At 49.8% G+C, this 16168-nt stretch overlaps 1 protein-coding gene across 12 annotated transcripts in view; it reads right to left on the bottom strand.

Annotated features, from left to right (window-relative positions):
* CHD5 (chromodomain helicase DNA binding protein 5) overlaps positions 1–16168 on the bottom strand; it is a 135048-nt gene that overhangs the window by 11879 nt on the left and 107001 nt on the right. For 6 of the 12 annotated variants that reach the window (XM_031963736.1, XM_031963748.1, XM_031963745.1 and 3 more), the window contains 9 exons: positions 15795–15945; positions 9646–9740; positions 8556–8688; positions 8249–8338; positions 6109–6246; positions 5131–5178; positions 4671–4779; positions 4025–4157; positions 723–918 (listed from right to left, as the gene is read on the bottom strand). In XM_031963736.1, coding sequence (XP_031819596.1) covers positions 723–918; positions 4025–4157; positions 4671–4779; positions 5131–5178; positions 6109–6246; positions 8249–8338; positions 8556–8688; positions 9646–9740; positions 15795–15945 — 1093 coding nt within the window. The remainder of the gene's footprint in view (positions 1–722; positions 919–4024; positions 4158–4670; positions 4780–5130; positions 5179–6108; positions 6247–8248; positions 8339–8555; positions 8689–9645; positions 9741–15794; positions 15946–16168) is intronic. The other 6 variants (XM_031963742.1, XM_031963743.1, XM_031963747.1 and 3 more) reach the window with 4 other exon arrangements.

Raw genomic sequence — 16168 nt, 5'->3', positions numbered from 1 at the left:
ATTCATTCCTAAGGCAGCCTGAGGTCCCTCTCCTGTTGGCACTCCTTGAGCAAGCAGCCCATTTGACAAAAGGGGAGGGAATTGCAAGGATAAAACCTGGCCCACAAGATAGAGAAGATGCTCCATACCCCATCCCTTCTTTGCAGAGTCGGGGATTGTGGATTTAGAACACTGTATAAAATGGTCAGATTTTTTTTTTTGATGTGTTGATTAGCTCTGAAGAACTGTGTTTTTCCCCCTATTTCTTCTTCCTCTTTATAAGAAATAGCTCTCTGGGAAGGTAAAGGAGGAGAGATACATGGGAAAATATAGGTGATTTATAAACAAAAAAAATCAATAAAAATAAATATCCAGCATTTATATAATCACTGGTCCTTATAAAATTCTTTAAGGTTGCAAAAAGCCGTACAAATATGATCTCATTTGATCCTCACAGCAAAGAAGGAAAGTGCTATTATTGTCCCAATTTTACAGATGAGAAAACTGAGCACAATATAAAAGATTAACTTGCCCAGGGTTACCTAGCTATGAAGTGTCTGAGGTTGGATTTGAATTCAGGTCTTTCTGACTCCAGACCCAGTATCTGTCAGCCGTGTCGGCTAGCATTAAACAGAACAAAAGTGACCTCTCCAAATTTCCAGGCAATTTCCCCAGGTACTGGCCTGCACTGAGGGAGGCTCTCTTCGTCTGGCGCTCCCCACGCAGCTGCTCAGGCCACTCACCCTTATGGAGGACAGCGTTGGCGGGCTTGTTCCCAGCGAGGGACTCCTTGGACAGGTGCTGGTGGCTCTCAGCGAGGCACTCCACTTCCGCCAGGCGGGCGTTCAAGGCCATGGCTGGGTGGTTGGGGTCTTGAGTCATGTTGAGGTACGCGGCCCTCCTCAGCTGCTCCTCGATCACCAGTGCCTGCTCCAGCAGCTGCAATGATTGTGGGGGGTGATACAAGATCCCTCCTGGAGCTCCCTTCTCCCCAGAAACCCTCTAGCCCCCTCCCCCACCCAGCAAAGTATCCAGGCTTTAAGAGCAGACAGAGAAATCTCAGGCAAAGAATCCGGTTCCTTCCTTTCTCTTCTCTCTGACCCAAAGCGGCCTCCCAGACTCTAGCGCAATTCCCACCTTCTTCAGGGAGTCTTCTTGATAGCTCCAGCCAAGTGACCTTCCCCTCCCCTGACCTCCCACGAATCTGCGCTTAGACCTTTCACTGGGTACACAGTATAGCCCGACAGGCTGCAAGTGAACTCTGGGTGGGGGGGCTTTGTGGGAGAGGTCTGTTTGTGTGTGTGTGTGTGTGTGTGTGTGCAACGGCTTCCAGTTAGGGCACCGCCCACTGATTCGAGCGCAAGCCTGGAGTGATTTCTTCTCTCACCTAGCTGGGTGATCCTGGGCAAGTCACTTAACTGAATTGCTAATTTCCCTTTCTTCACCTGTACAATGGGGATGGGACAGCTATGTGACACAGCGGAGAGGGTGCCTTGCCTAGAGTGAGGAAGACTTCTTTCTGGTTCAAATCCTGCCTCAGGCACTTAACTAGCTGTGTGATCTACACAAGTCACCTAACCCTGTCTCCCCTCAGTTTCCTCATCTGTAAAATGAGCTGGGAAGAAGGGAATGACAAACCACTTCAGGATCTGCGCCAAGAAAATCCTAAACGGGGTCACAAAGAGTAGGATAGTCTGAAAAACCACCAACCGATGTGTCTGTATGTGTATCTTTGTGTCTGAGTTTCTGTCTGTAGCTGTGTGTGTCTGGATATTTTATTTCCCAATTAACCTGTATCCTTCCTAGGGGCAGAGAGTCTCTTATATTTCAGTGGAAAATTGTATTTCAATATCAACAAATGTTCATTCTGCCCCCGTGCTAGAATCACTGAGAAAAGAAATGGAGACAGTCCTTGTTCTCCAGGTGCTTATGAGGAAGGAGGAGGCAGCAAGGGAGTGTCTCCAACACATCCTGGCTGATTGCTTATCTCCTGGTGCTCCAGACAATTTCCTATATGAATTGCAGTGCAGGTATTGATCTGTACTGGGAGCGGGGGTTTTCTCACTGGGAGTTCCCAACCATGGAAAGCATAAATCTGATTTTTTAAAAGGGAGGGAGGGAGAGATAGAGATAGAGATAGAGAGAGAGAGAGAGAGAGAGAGAGAGAGAGAGAGAGAGAGAGAGATAGTGTGTGTGTGTGTGTGTGTAAAATAAAATCAAAAGTTACTTTGAGAAAGAACAAATAATGAATACAGGGGGTAGAGGGGTAAGGGGAGAAGCTCAGGAGAGGGAAATAAGGGCAGGCTTCTTTGTAGGAGGAGGTACCTAAGCTAAGCCTTGAAGGAACTTAAAAACTTGAAAAGAAAAAAGCAAGCATTCTAAAGCAGGAAGCAGCACGGCGCTAGCCAAGGTGCTGAAACTAGAACGGAGCAAAACAGCAAATCACTGGGCAGGAGGGTAGCTAATATATCTCTGGAAAGGGAAGTTGGAAGCAGGTTGTGAAGGTCTTTAAATAGCAAGAAACAGTGGGGTGGTGCAGTGAATAGAGCACTGGCTCTGGTGTCAGGAGGGCCTGAGTTCAAGTTCAGCCTCAGACAAGTACAGCTTCAGATGCTTACTAGTGGTGTGACTTGGGGCAAGTCACTTTGATTGGTTTTGTGTGTGTGTGTGTGTGTGTGTGTGTGTGTGTGAGAGAGAGAGACAGAGAGAGAAAGAGACAGAGAGACAGAAGAGAGAAACAGAGAGGGACAGAGAGAGAGAGAGAGAGAGAGAAGGCTACATTAGAAAAGGGAGTGTATGGAGGCAGGAAGATCAATTAGGAGACCTTGCAAGTGTCTGAGGGAGAAGGGATGAGGGTGGCTATGTGGGTGGAGAGGAGAGAAGTGGATGGATCCAAGTAATTAGAGGGAGAAAGGTGCTCAATAAATACATGCTGGTCAATTAATCAATCATTTATTAAGCACCTTCTATATGCCAAGCAGATGCCAGGGAAGCAAATATAGAGTGAGACAATCCCTGTTTCTCAAAGAGTCATGTTCTAGCAATGTGATCACATTCACGTTTCCATTGCCACAGACCAACTCTCCCTTTTCCCCTTCTTTTCTTTCACTACTCTCCCTGGTTTCTCTGCATCAGGGGGAAATGTAATCAGAAGGAAGGAGAATGTAAGGGAAAGTGAGGAGGGGGCCGATGACTGACTAAATAAGCCCCCACAGCAGGCTTCTCGGAGAACTTTTCGTTCTCCCAAACTCCCGTTTACATCCTACCCTCCAAATATTTGGGAGAGTGACCCACCACATCTTCCCCGTTCTCTCTGGTGCCTTCCCACTTCCAGTTAGCCCCGGCCTGACAGCTGAGTGCCTTACACAGCCCATTCCTCAGGACTGTATCCCCATTTTACAGACGAGGAAACTGAGGCAGAGAGTGGTCAAGTGACTGACCCATGGCAAGGTGTTAATGGCTAATAATGGCTAAATGTGCTTTTCCTTTTCCCCAACCCCCAGATTCCCAGCTCTGCAACCACTGCACCCCACCCTTATTCTCCTCACCCCAACTTTGCTCCTGGGAAGGAGCACGAGTAGATCTTATTTCCTTTGCTCCAGCCCTCTAAGCTGTAACTTCCCAAACCCAAAGGCTTCTCTCCCTAGCCACCATTTCCCAGTGTGTGTGACCCCCCAATTAGAAGGGGAGACGGCACGGCTTGCTGTGTGTGACCGAAGGCGAGCTCCCTGTCTCATCTTTGTGTTTATTTATGTCCCTGGCACAACACAAGGCTTAGTAAAACCTAAGACACACTTTTTGCCCCATTCATTTCTCAGCCCTTTCAACTGGTTGTCCTGATCTCGTTTCCAGCCCCTTCCTTCTTGGTGGAGTAGAAAAATGAGCTCCAGAGTATGGGGCAGGACAAAGAAACCTGAGCCAGAGGCCAGGACCCCTGGACTGTCCCCCTCCTCCTCTGCCATAATTCTGCCATGTGACCTTTGGGGAGGAGCATCCTCTGGGCCCCAGCTTTCTACCCTTCCCTCGTCAGCCTTGGGCGACCAACCTTGAACCTCCGGGCCAGGAACTTGTTTTTCATCTCCAGGTAGTTGCCCTTGTGGATCTCCGACTTGAAGGGCTCGTTCAGGATCACGTAGCGCGGGTCATTCTGGATGTCTTGCCAGCGGGCGTAGCCGTGCCTGAGCACAGGAAACACGTTAAGGAGGAAACGGACGTGGGCAGGCAGCGGGCCTTGGAGGGTGCAGGTGGGCATCGTGGTGAGAGACCGGAGGTCTCAGGAGTCCAGTCAGTCTCTGATCAGTCCCTTCTCCCATACTCCTGACCCTCCAGTTTTAGCTTGAAGCTCCCCATCAGATCAATCACCTTGCAAGGCTGCCCAGAGCTCCAAATTTGGAGTCAGAGGGCCTGCATTCAAATCCTCCACTTCTGGACACCTGTGGGGCCTTAGGCAAGTCATTTCAAAACCCCAAAACTCAGTTTCCTCCTCTGTAAAATGGGGAGGTGGGTCAGGAGGCCTTCTGAAATCTATTCCGGCCACAAATCTAAGACCCTCTTTTGAACAGCTCTCCTCACGTCTCCCCATCTCCCCCTCCTCTCCTGCCTCTGGGACCAAGCAGAGAGAGCCACTCTCCAACGGTCCCCACTGGGGCTGCCTCCCGGGGGAGCCCCTGCCTCCCAGTCACCAAGGATACGTCACAATCCCCGCCAGGAGCCAGTAGTCGTGGCGCCGATGCCAAATGTCGTAGATCTTCCCCGAGGAGACAGCCGCCCGCTCCTCATTCTGCCACAGCGTGTGCAGCTCTGAAGGCCCAAGACACAGGAGAGAGAAGGGGAGGGGGCGGGGTGGAGAGAAGTGAAACAGCCATGGGGAGGTGGCAGCACAAGGGGCCGACACAGGCCATGGGAGAGGCCGCCTGCAGCGGGTGGTCTGAGGGACCTGGGAACCCCTCACCGCCCTCAGCCCAAAGTCTGCCCTATGGGATAAGCTGTCACCGTGCCTGATGATCCCACCATCTAAGTCATTCCTAAGGGGTAACATTGTGTCCAGGAGCCCCCTGTGACAATGTCTGTGGGCTACCTGAAGGGATGGGGAGGGGGAGGGGAAAGGGAGTGGGTGGGGTAGCACACTTAGCCATTATTAGCCATTAACACCTTGCCATGGGTCAGTCACTTGACCGCTCTCTGCCTCAGTTTCCTCATCTGTAAAATGGGGATAATAATACTTGCAGTGTGGTGTAGTGGATAGAGGGCTGGCCTTGACATCAGGAGAAGGCAGGATTCAAAAGTCCCGCCCCGACACTCCCTGGCCAGGTGTCCGGACAAGTCACCCTCCCCTCCCACAGGGAGGACTTGGAAAAGTTGCCAATATCCTTCGGTGGAGAAGAGCTCCACACTGGGAGTCCCCTACCCCAGGGGAGAAAGGCAAATGGCTGGCACTCACAAAGGGCTCCAAAGAGCATCACTGCTCCTGCAGAGGACCCTCAAGGCACGGGCTTGCGCTCTACAGGGGAGGGAACTGAGGCAAAGGGCTTGAGTGACTTGCCCGTGATCCCCCAGCTAGGAAGTCTCTGGGGCAGAATTTGAACTCAGGTTTTCCTGACCCCAGGTCCAGCACCCCACATCCTACGCCCTAGCTGGCTGCCCTACCTCTTGCAAAATGCTTCTGCTTCTACTGGGAAACCTACTCTAAGGGCACTAGCCCAGAAAGCCTTAATTCCGAAACAAATCTGAATATCTCCATTCTCCCTTGCGGCTAGCACAGAGCTCCACACACAGTAGGCACTTTTCATGTAGGCTAACTTACGTTCACCTCATTAGCCTGGGGGGAAGTTGGGAGCCTACGGGGTGGGACCAAGGCACAGAACCAGGAGGACCCTTTTGCTTGGGGAGAAAAGACAGTAAATTATGGGCCTAATGTCTGCGATTCTCTCCCCCTAAAGTGCCCTACCTTCTGTGCTCACAATTGCTGGGCTCTTCCTGGAATTGGGCTCTGCACCCCAACTGGGGTCCTGAGGGCCCCCCACTCTGCCCTGACAGGGAGCCCATTCACCATAGGAGAAGGACAACTGGCCCCTCCCCCTCTCCAGCCTGCACCCCTGGGTCCCAGGTCCACACGGCCTGGCCCGTTACCTGTGAAACCCCCGTCGGCGATGTTAAACATGAATTTGAATTTCCCGTTCTTGTCGTCCTTCTTCCCATCCTCGTCTTCCTCTTTTTCACCATTCTGCTGAGTTTCCACCATTTCTTTCTCTTCTACCTTGGAGTCCTCTGGCAGAGCACAAAACCACATTGCAAATGAGGATCTGAAAAATCGGCCCTTGGTCTCTGTCTCCAGCCAGGGGAAGAAAGGGTTAACACCACTGAGGGTCAAGGACACCTGACTTCCTGTCACCTGGACCGTGTCTCCCATCTGATCTCCTGCTTCCAATTATGCCCAAAATACAGTTCCGGGAACACAAGTCTAGTGGAGTAACTCCTCTGGTTAAGAATCTTCGATGGCTCCCTACTACCTCTAGGGTAACCTACAGACTCCTTAGACTAATTACTCACCCTAGGGTTACACCAAACTGACCATTAGTGTTCCTTGAACTCTTCATTCTATCTCCTATCTTTGGGTCTAATCTCCTTCTCTACCCTGATCTTGAGTTTCCACTGCCTCCTGAGCTAACTGGCCCCTGCTACAACAGATTTCATTTTTTCTTTTGACTGCCTAGAATAAGAAAGTGATAGAGAAAAGGTGGATTCAACTTCAAAACTTGCACGGGTACATTTCTAGAGAGCCGATTGTACAACACTTTCAGCATACAACTGGCTTCCTTGGTGTCCTTGAACCAGTTAAAATCCTACAGGAAGCCTTTACCCATACCTCTTAATTCTAGTGCCTCAAAAAAATAAGATCAAATAAAATAAAAATTAAAGGGGCAGCTGGGTGGTGCAGTGAACAGAGCACCAGTCCTGAAGTCAGGAGGACCTGAGTTCCAATCTCATCTCAGACACTTACCGCTTCCTGGCTATGTGACCCTGGGCAAGTCACTTAACCCCAATTGCCTCAGCAAAAAATAATAATACATAAAATAAAAAATTCTAGCACACAGCCTGACCCACAGCACGCGCTTGATAGAGACACGCTGGTCCGGGCAAAGGCAGAGGGAGGGGACGAGGAGGCCGGAACAAGCTTCTGTCCCCAGCATGGGGACTCAGCCGGCACAAGGGCCAGACCAGCACGGGCCCTCAGTGGGCCAAGTGGGAGGCCGCTTTGGACATGGGGCTCCAGAAAGGGGTTCCCCTGCCCTCAGCTCAAGCCCAAGGTTCTCCAAATTACATTCAAAAACTCCCGGTTAAGAGCCCCTGTGGGATGGGACATGCCCCAGAGCTGGAGGGCTGCTGTCCTGATTCCTGGAGGGCAGGGGTTCTGCACTGGGGGTCTCACTGACAGGAGGCAGGTCAAGCCTCTCCCCAGCTCTCCCTGGTCCCAAAGGCGACTCTCCATGCACTAGACTACGCTGCCTTTCACACTCGGCAGCCATAAGAGACGATGCTGTGCGATAAGTGCTTTCAAGAGGTGCAACGTGCCAGATGAAATGGGGACTGGGGTGGGAGGGGGGCTGTTACTGACTGGGGAAAACCAAGGGAGGCTCCCTGGGGAAGGCAGCATGTACATGAGGCTTTGAAAGAGATCCAGAATGGTGTAAGCCAAGCCCGGAGGAGAGAACACTCATCTAGAGCCATGGAATATCAGTGGGGCCAGAAGGGTAGGAACAGGGGACAAGGCTGGAAAGGTAGGTGGGTAATGGATATAGAGGGCCTTGACTGCTAAGAAAAGGACTTTAACCATTATTTCTGATGCAATAGGGAGCCCCAGAAGGTTTAAGAACAGACTGCCGGATTTAGAATCAGAACATAAGCTCAAACCCTGCCTCTGACACGTATTAACTATGTAACTAAGTCACCTAACCTGGCTCAGTTTCCTCATCTGTACAATGGGGGCGATTATGGCATCTACCTCACTGGCTGTTGCCGACGAGCTTTGCTTTCCCTGACCAGAAATGTCAGCTCTTTGTTTTTTTAATTTCTAAGCCCCCCCAAACCAGAACAAGGCACACACCACCAGCCTAAAAGGAAAGTGTGGGAGCCAGGCTCTGGAGAGCCAGCCATTCCGGGCCAAGGCGCCTGCAGGGGAGCCCTTGGGGCGCCTGCAGGGCAGTCCGTGGAGCCCCTGAGCAGGCCAAGGTTTGTGGGGGCCCTCCCCTCTCCCCTCCCTGGCCTGTACCTGGCCGGAAATCTCTGTCGTCCCCTCGGCCATGGTTCATATTTAGCTCCACCTTCTCCAGAGCTTTTTCCTTTTCAGGGAGAACATCTTCTGGAAGGCACAAGAGAGAGACGGGGATGGTCCCAGGCAGAATCCACCCCAGGGGCTGCCCAGAGGTCTGAGGCAGGCCCAGGGCCCCCAAGGGTGGAGGAGCAGCCATGGCCGAGTGGGGAGGGGCTGCCCCAGGCAGAGGGCGCAGAGAGGGCTGTTTCTCGAGAGCGCCCGCCAGGGTGGGCTGCAGGGGCCCGGCCCACGGGCAGGCAGGCACCTTTGAGCAGCCGATCCGGGGAGGGGTCCCGCTTCTCCTTCTCCTCCCTCCTCTCCTCTCGGGACCGCTCTTTGTTCTCCAGATTCTCCTGCTTATCCTCTCCATCCCCTTTGTCAGAGGGCATCCTCGGAACCTGGGGATTGGGAGAGAGGTTGGGTCATGTAATCTGGGGGTCACAGCCCCCAGGTTCTCCACTGTCCCCATATGTCCTCAGAACCAGGTAAGCACCAGGCTCTCGAGCCGACATAGGAGCAGGATGGCTCAGTGGATAGAGTACCGAGTTTGCCATAAGGAAGAAGTGGATTCAAATCTTGCCACTGCCCCTTCTTAGCTGTGTGACCATGAACAAATCACTTTTTAAAAACCTGAGCCTTGGTTTCCCCATCTGTAAAACGGGAGTGAAATAACACACGTAGTATCTACCTGATTCCCATTATAGTTTCAGAGATTTGGAGCTAGAAGACACCCTCAGGTCCAACCCTTTCATTTTACAGATGAGGGAACTGAGGCAAACAAAAGTGAAATGACTTGACTAGAGTCACACAAACAATATAGGTCTATGGTACCTGGGTCTTCCTGACATTCTATCCAAATAGCCACACGGCCTCCCCTTGGGGGTCCTTGCAGTGAAGGGGGAAGGAAGCCTGAAGTCTTACTAAAGCATTACCCAAAACCAATCTGTCTCCTCCAAGCCAGGAAATCCAAGGAGCCCAGATCCCCCCATGCCAGGTGCTTCCCAGACCCCCTCCCCTCAAAGAGCCTCAAGGTCTCTGCTCCAAGGCCACCTGTTTGCAGGGGAGACCCAGCAAGGGGAAACACAGGCAGTCATTGAGAGAAGTGGAAAAGCAGAATTGTCCAGAGCCCTTCCTTCCACTTCCAACTGGCAAAAAAAGCAGTGACCCCTTGGGCTTAATGAAGCTGTGAAAGCCGCCATTTTTCTTCCTGAGAGTCCAGTAGCCAAGGGACTCAGCCAAGGGACTCATTTCCCCAAAGGCCGCTTTTCAATACCCTAGCCTCAGGCCTGCCTCCCCACCACCACCACCACCCTGGTATCTTCTGGGTCCGGGTCTCCACAACGTCCCTCTCCTACCTGGAGTTCAGGAGGTTTGGGGGGTTTCGGTTCCATTTGCTCTTTTTCATCCAGGAAGCCCAGCTGAGCTTCCATTTTGTCTGAAACAAGAATACCTGAAAAATGACCACAGAGCGGGGGGCTCGATCCCCAGACTCTACAGACTCCCAACTGCCTGGTCCCAGTTCCAGAGGCTGGGACTCCCCTGTCTTCCCCACCACCTGAAGTCCCGGGCCAAGCCTATCTCTTATTGACAACCCCATGAGACGTCGGCAAGACACCCGAGGACCGAGACAGGAGGAAGAAAGGAGGACTCGGAACAACTGATACAAAAAGCCCAACCACACACATTTTAAAGGCCCCTTCTTGAAAGGCAGTGCTCCTTCTACCGTCCAACTGCAGGATCGCAGCTCATTCTCTCTCATTCCCTAGCTCTTAGTAGTCCTGGGCACCGACTAAGTGCTTCTTAAATGAGGGACTGACTGGTCCCCAAGCACAAATAATGAAACATCCATCCCTCCTCTTGGTCAAAATGTGGGGGGACTACAGCAATAAAATGCTGGGTAAATGTGCCATCAGATCTAGTCAATTTTACTCCGTTTCTCCTTTGTTAACAGAGGGAGGATTCTAATGACTATAACATTAAAAAAAAAAAATTCTAATGACTATACCCAAAAAAAATCACCAATACAACTTTAAAAAAATTTCCTTGAATCACAAAATTGATCAATTAGGATCAGATCGATTAAATACCTACTAAGTGCCAGGGGATGAAATAATTCCCTACTAACCCTAGGAGATTCTTTTAAAAAGCATCAATTAAATTTTTAAAAAATTTTCATGAAATCACAAAATTGATCAATTAGGATCAGATTGATTAAGTACCTACTAAGTGCCAGGCAATGAAATAGCCCCCTACTAACCGCTAGGAGATTACATTCTGATGGAACACAGATCTTGAGAGCCAGGAGGATTCCAGCAGTGAGTTAAGCCAGAATCTACCCCACAAATGTTGTTCCTGCCTCTTAAGGGGCCTGTTCCCTTCAGGGAGAAGCCCGCTGACCTCGGAGGTCAGTCCGTTCTACCTTGGGACAGTTGAGATGACAGGAAACCTCTCTTGATTTGGAACCTAACCCCCACAGCTTTGTGGCTTCCGGGCTGAGTCTGTGGGTGCCTGCTCAGATCATTCTCATCCCTCTCCTCCATCACTTCAGTCTTTCACATCCGAGAAAAGCTGTTCCCCAGTGCTCTGGAGCCTTTCCTTCCCCAGGCTAAATATCCCCAGTTCCTTGTACTTAATTCATCTTGCCATGTACACTGATCATTGATTCATTCTTTCTTTCAAAAAACATTTTGCTTAAACTTAAGTGGAACCCTAAATAAACTAAGAGGGGCAAGGAAACGCCAAAGTGTGCAGGGCAGCTTAAGGAGCTGTGTGTATGTATGTGTATATATGTATATGTATATATATAAAATATGTAGATGTGTCTATATACATATATATATATGCATGTAGACTATGTATGTGTGTAAATATAGACAGACATGTGCTGTGTTTTATATGTATTTTGGGTAAATGTGCACGTGTCTACTGCACACATATGATGTATATTGTGGTGCTTTGTGCATTGTACACTCATTGCTGCACATATGTACACATGTATGTGATTTTGTGTGTGCGTGTACATATGTATGTGGGTATGTGCGTGTGTGTGTCTTGTGTTCCTATTTCCAACCTTGGGAAGCTCAGTTTCCCAGCAGACAGTGTCAGTGAGACCATGTCATGAAGGGTGAAGGAAAAGGGGGCTCCCTCTAAACTCACTACATAATGAGGAGGGTGGAATCCCATAGTCCTTCAGGGTTAGTGTGAGCAGAGACATTTCCCATCCCTGGGGTGACCAGACTGAATATTCCTGGGGAAGCTGGCACACCCTTGTTAAATGATCCAAAGTCAAGAAGAGTTATATCATTTCATTTCCCCAAAAACCTTCCCCTCTAACAAACTTCCCTAATTCTGTCTGGGGTACCACCAGTCACTCGGGCTCATAGCCCTGGCCCAGGGGCCCCTGTATCCAATGGGGCAGGAACTCATTGATTTCATCCCTGCGACATCTGTCATCTATGTCCTCTTCTAACGCCATCCTGCTCCCGGGGGAAAACCCCATTACCTCAACCTGGATTATTATACAGCTGCAGTATTATTATGTAGCTGCCCTCATCCAGTCTCCCCATATTCTACTCTAGCTTCCATCGAGCTGTCAAAGTGAACTTCCTAGTATATAATAAAATAACAAAAGAGATAATAAAATAAAAATAAGGCTGAAATAGCACCCAGTGTGGCTGGGAAAGAGGAGTGGCTCTCTGGTGCTCCTTGAATGGAGGGGATCTTTGCAGCAGCCCCCTTGGAGCAAGTGCCCAGGCCCTAGGTGGGCTGGAACCTGAGAAAGGTACCCACCCTGCTCTACTTGAAGGGGGAGGGAGGGGGAAAAACCTCCCCACTTATTTCTCTCTCACCAGATTATCCCTCTAAGTACAGGGACAGTGCTAGGACTGCACAGATCTGCAGAGCCAACCCCCGAAGGTCGCTCTGCAAAACCACCAGCTGGGTGAAGAGCCGCTCCAGACGGAAATTCTCCAACTTGTCAAAGTCTTTGCATATGCAAATGTCTGCCCTGAAGCCCCGTGCCAGGAACTAAAAGCCCATTAGAGTCCTTTGTTCAGGGAGTGGACCAGAGAGAGACAGGGAATTGGCAGGCAACTTTATAGACACAGACAGAGTGAACAAAGAGACAACTCTCCTCTCCTCTCTCTCTCCCTCTCTCTGTGTATTTCTGTCTCTGTCTCTGTCACTATCACAGTCTGTTTGTCTCTCTCGCTCTCTATGTCTGTCTCTTCCTGTGTGACTCTGTCTCTGTCTGTCTCTCTCTCCTGTCCCTCCCTCCCCTTCCCTTGTCTCCTCGTCTCTCTCACTCTCCACTCTCTTTCTCCCTCTTTCCTCTCTCTCATCCTGTCTTTTTTCTCCCCTTTCCCTTTCTTTTTCTTTCTCTCATCCTCTGCCTCTCCCCTCCTTTTTCTATCTCCCTCCCTCTATCCTCTCTCTCTGCCTCCTCTCTCCCTCCCTCCCATCCCCTTTCTCTCTCTCCTCCTTCCCATCCTGTTTGCCCTTCCTCTCTCTCCCACACTTCAATCTCTCCTTCCCCCCTTCCCCTTCGGCCCAACCTAAAATGGGCCAGTAGAACTTTGAACACCTGTTCATAACCCAGGTGGAGACCTCAGCTAGAACCCAAGCTGGCCAATGGAACCCTCTGACTAGAATGGGCTGCCCAGTGAACTCTCTAGCTTGCCCAGCCAGGGGCAGATCTGAACAAAGGAGACCAGTCGCCATAATCCCTTGGGACCAAGGAGGCTAGAAGACTCCCCTCTAGGCCGCCCCCTTCAACAGCCTCCATGTTTCCCTCCATAAGTAGGAGGACCAAGATTGCATTGGTCCATTCAAGAGAAGCTCTTTTTGCTAAGACATCATGCTTCTTATTGTCCTATTTATCCAGTCATTTGAACTCAAGACCCCGCATCCAGGGGAGCTGGGATGGGATGCAGTTAGAAGAAAGGGTTCTAACTTTCTCCTGCAGCAGCTCATGCCACTCCCTCCTTGGGAGCAAGTGCTCTTCCTTCCGTCAAGCTTGAATCTACCTCTTAGCACCTCCTCCCCCACCCCCGTGGCTCCTCCTCCTTTCTGTCCCTCCCAAGTCAGACACCACAGCTTGGCCCTCTTCCACAGGGCAGCCCTTCAGATCCTCAGAGGCCGCCATCACATCCTTCCTGAGGCTTTCCTTCTGGAGGCTGGATGTCCCCAGTTATTTCGGGCCCTTCTACAATGGCCTCACCTCCAGCATTTTCACCATCCAGATCGCTCTCCTCTAGAACATTTCCCTATACCCGCCAAGTGACGCTCTGCCTATAATACAGTGACCATTCTGAAAGCCCCAGGAGCCCTGATCAGAAAACACGATTCCCCAAAAGTGAGACGCAGGTTTGTGGCCACAGAGGGCTCTGCTTGAAGGCGTGGATTTGGAACAAAGAGTCTGTTTTTCTTGCTTTCTCAATGGCAGAGGTAGGAGTAGGGAGGAGGGGGGAGGAAGAAAGAGGAGGGGAGAGACAGAAACAGAGACACAAAAACAGAGACAGAGAAACAGGAGAGAGACAGAGACAGAGACAGAGACAGAGACAGATAGACAGAAAGAGAGAGAGACAAGCAGAGACAGAAAGAGGAAGGGAGAGGGGAAGGGGAGAGAGAGAAGGAGAGGGAGGGGGAAGGAGAGAAGAAAAAAGTAAAAGAAAAAAAGGTAGATTTTCATTAATTTTTTAAAAAGTTAAAACTAGAGGTCCTGGATACATCTTAAAAGTATCTGTCATCTATGTGTCTTTGTGTAGAAATAGAGAATGGAATACAGGAACAGATATGGAATGAAGAGTTAAACACAAATAAAAATAGCCCAATTTAAAAGAAAAAGACGGAACACAGAAAAGAAAGGAATAAATAGAAAGACACAGACACAGAAAGACAAGCAAGACAGACAAGACTCAGACTTAAAGACAAGACTCAGAAAACAGACAAGATGACAAGACCAAGACAAGACAAACAGATAAGACTAGGCCAAACAGATAGACAAGAAACAAAGGAAGAAAACAGACCAGACAGACACAGAAACAGACTCAGACTCAGAACAGACACAGAACAGACAAGACTCGACACAAAACAGATCAAAAAGACATAGCATAGACTCAGGGAAATTAAAGAAGACACAGACTCAGACTCAGAACAGACTGGCCCAAACTAGACACAACACAACAAAACAGAAAAAAGACAAGATGGGCCAGACAAGACAAAACAGAAGACCAGACAAGAACAGACACAGAACAGAACGACACAGCTAGACTCAACAAGAACCCAGACACAGAAAGACTCAGACAAGAAAGAACAGACACAGAACAGACAAGAAATCCAGGCCAACATAGAAAGGACAATGAGAACAGAACAGATCAGACACAGACAGAACAAACAGACTCAGACTAGACTAGACAAGAAAGACTCAGGCACAGACACAGACACAGAACAAAAGACGGGCTAGAACAGGACAGGACGCTCAGACTAGACCGACACAGACCAGAACAGACACAGACTAGGACAGAAAGACACAGACATAGACTCAGGCACAGACAGACACAGACACAGACCCAGACAAGAACAGCACAAACAGAACAGACAAGAACAGAAAGAAAGAAAGACTAGACACAGACACAGACACAGACTCAGGCACAGACATAGAAAGCGACATTGACACAGACACAGACTCAGACACAGACACAGACACAGACACAGACACAGACACAGACACAGACACAGACACAGACTCAGACACAGACTCAGACACAGACACAGACACAGACACAGACTCAGACACAGACACAGACACAGACACAGACACAGACACAGACACAGACACAGACACAGACTCAGACACAGACACAGACACAGACACAGACACAGACACAGACACAGACACAGACACAGACACAGACACAGACACAGACTCAGACACAGACACAGACACAGACACAGACTCAGGCACAGACATAGAAAGCGACATTGACACAGACACAGACTCAGACACAGACACAGACACAGACTCAGACACAGACACAGACACAGACACAGACACAGACTCAGGCACAGACTCAGGCACAGACACAGACACAGACACAGACTCAGACACAGACACAGACACAGACACAGACTCAGACACAGACACAGACACAGACACAGACTCAGGCACAGACATAGAAAGCGAAATTGACACAGACACAGACATAGAAAGCAACACAGACACAGACAGACACAGGCAAAGTAGATATATGGTGCCCAGAACTCAATACCACTGCCCATGTAGTCTGAGGGGAATAATCATAATGTGATCTTGCTGCCCCCCCTTCTCTTAGACATTATCCCTCTTCCATCATTAAACTGCACAGTCCAAAGACAAGGACAGTCTCATTGTCAGAACTGTCTATTCTTTCCAGACAGGAAGTGAAAGTGGGAAAGTGACAAATTCCAAGGAGAACACCCCCCCTTCCCTCCCAGCCCCAAACTGGCTACTTCGGGTTGAACATACCTGGGAGCCCCAAAGGGCCAGGAGGAATATGGGCCGGGCTGGCTGGGACGGGGGTGTTGGGATCTGAGGAGACGATCTCACTGGATTTCTTGCTCTCAGGAATCAGGTCAGGCGTGCTGTATTTCCCATTAACATGTTCAAACTCCTGGACCTAAGTCAAGGAGGTCACATTCACAATTGATTTGCAAAGATCCTCTAAGACAGGATAAATCGGAACAAGACATGACATCCAGACACAGGTAATAGAGAACTGAGGGGTCCACATTTTCTTTGCTCCTCCCAAAGAGTGGGTCTAGGCAGTGACAACAGGGAACCAACCTTAGATAAGCTTCTTTGCTCCAATTCTGGGTTTGAGAAATCACCAAAATCAGTGT

The sequence above is a fragment of the Sarcophilus harrisii genome, chromosome 3, assembly GCF_902635505.1.
Source record: "Sarcophilus harrisii chromosome 3, mSarHar1.11, whole genome shotgun sequence".
NCBI lineage: Eukaryota > Metazoa > Chordata > Mammalia > Dasyuromorphia > Dasyuridae > Sarcophilus > Sarcophilus harrisii.
This window is presented reverse-complemented; position numbering and strand designations above follow the sequence as displayed.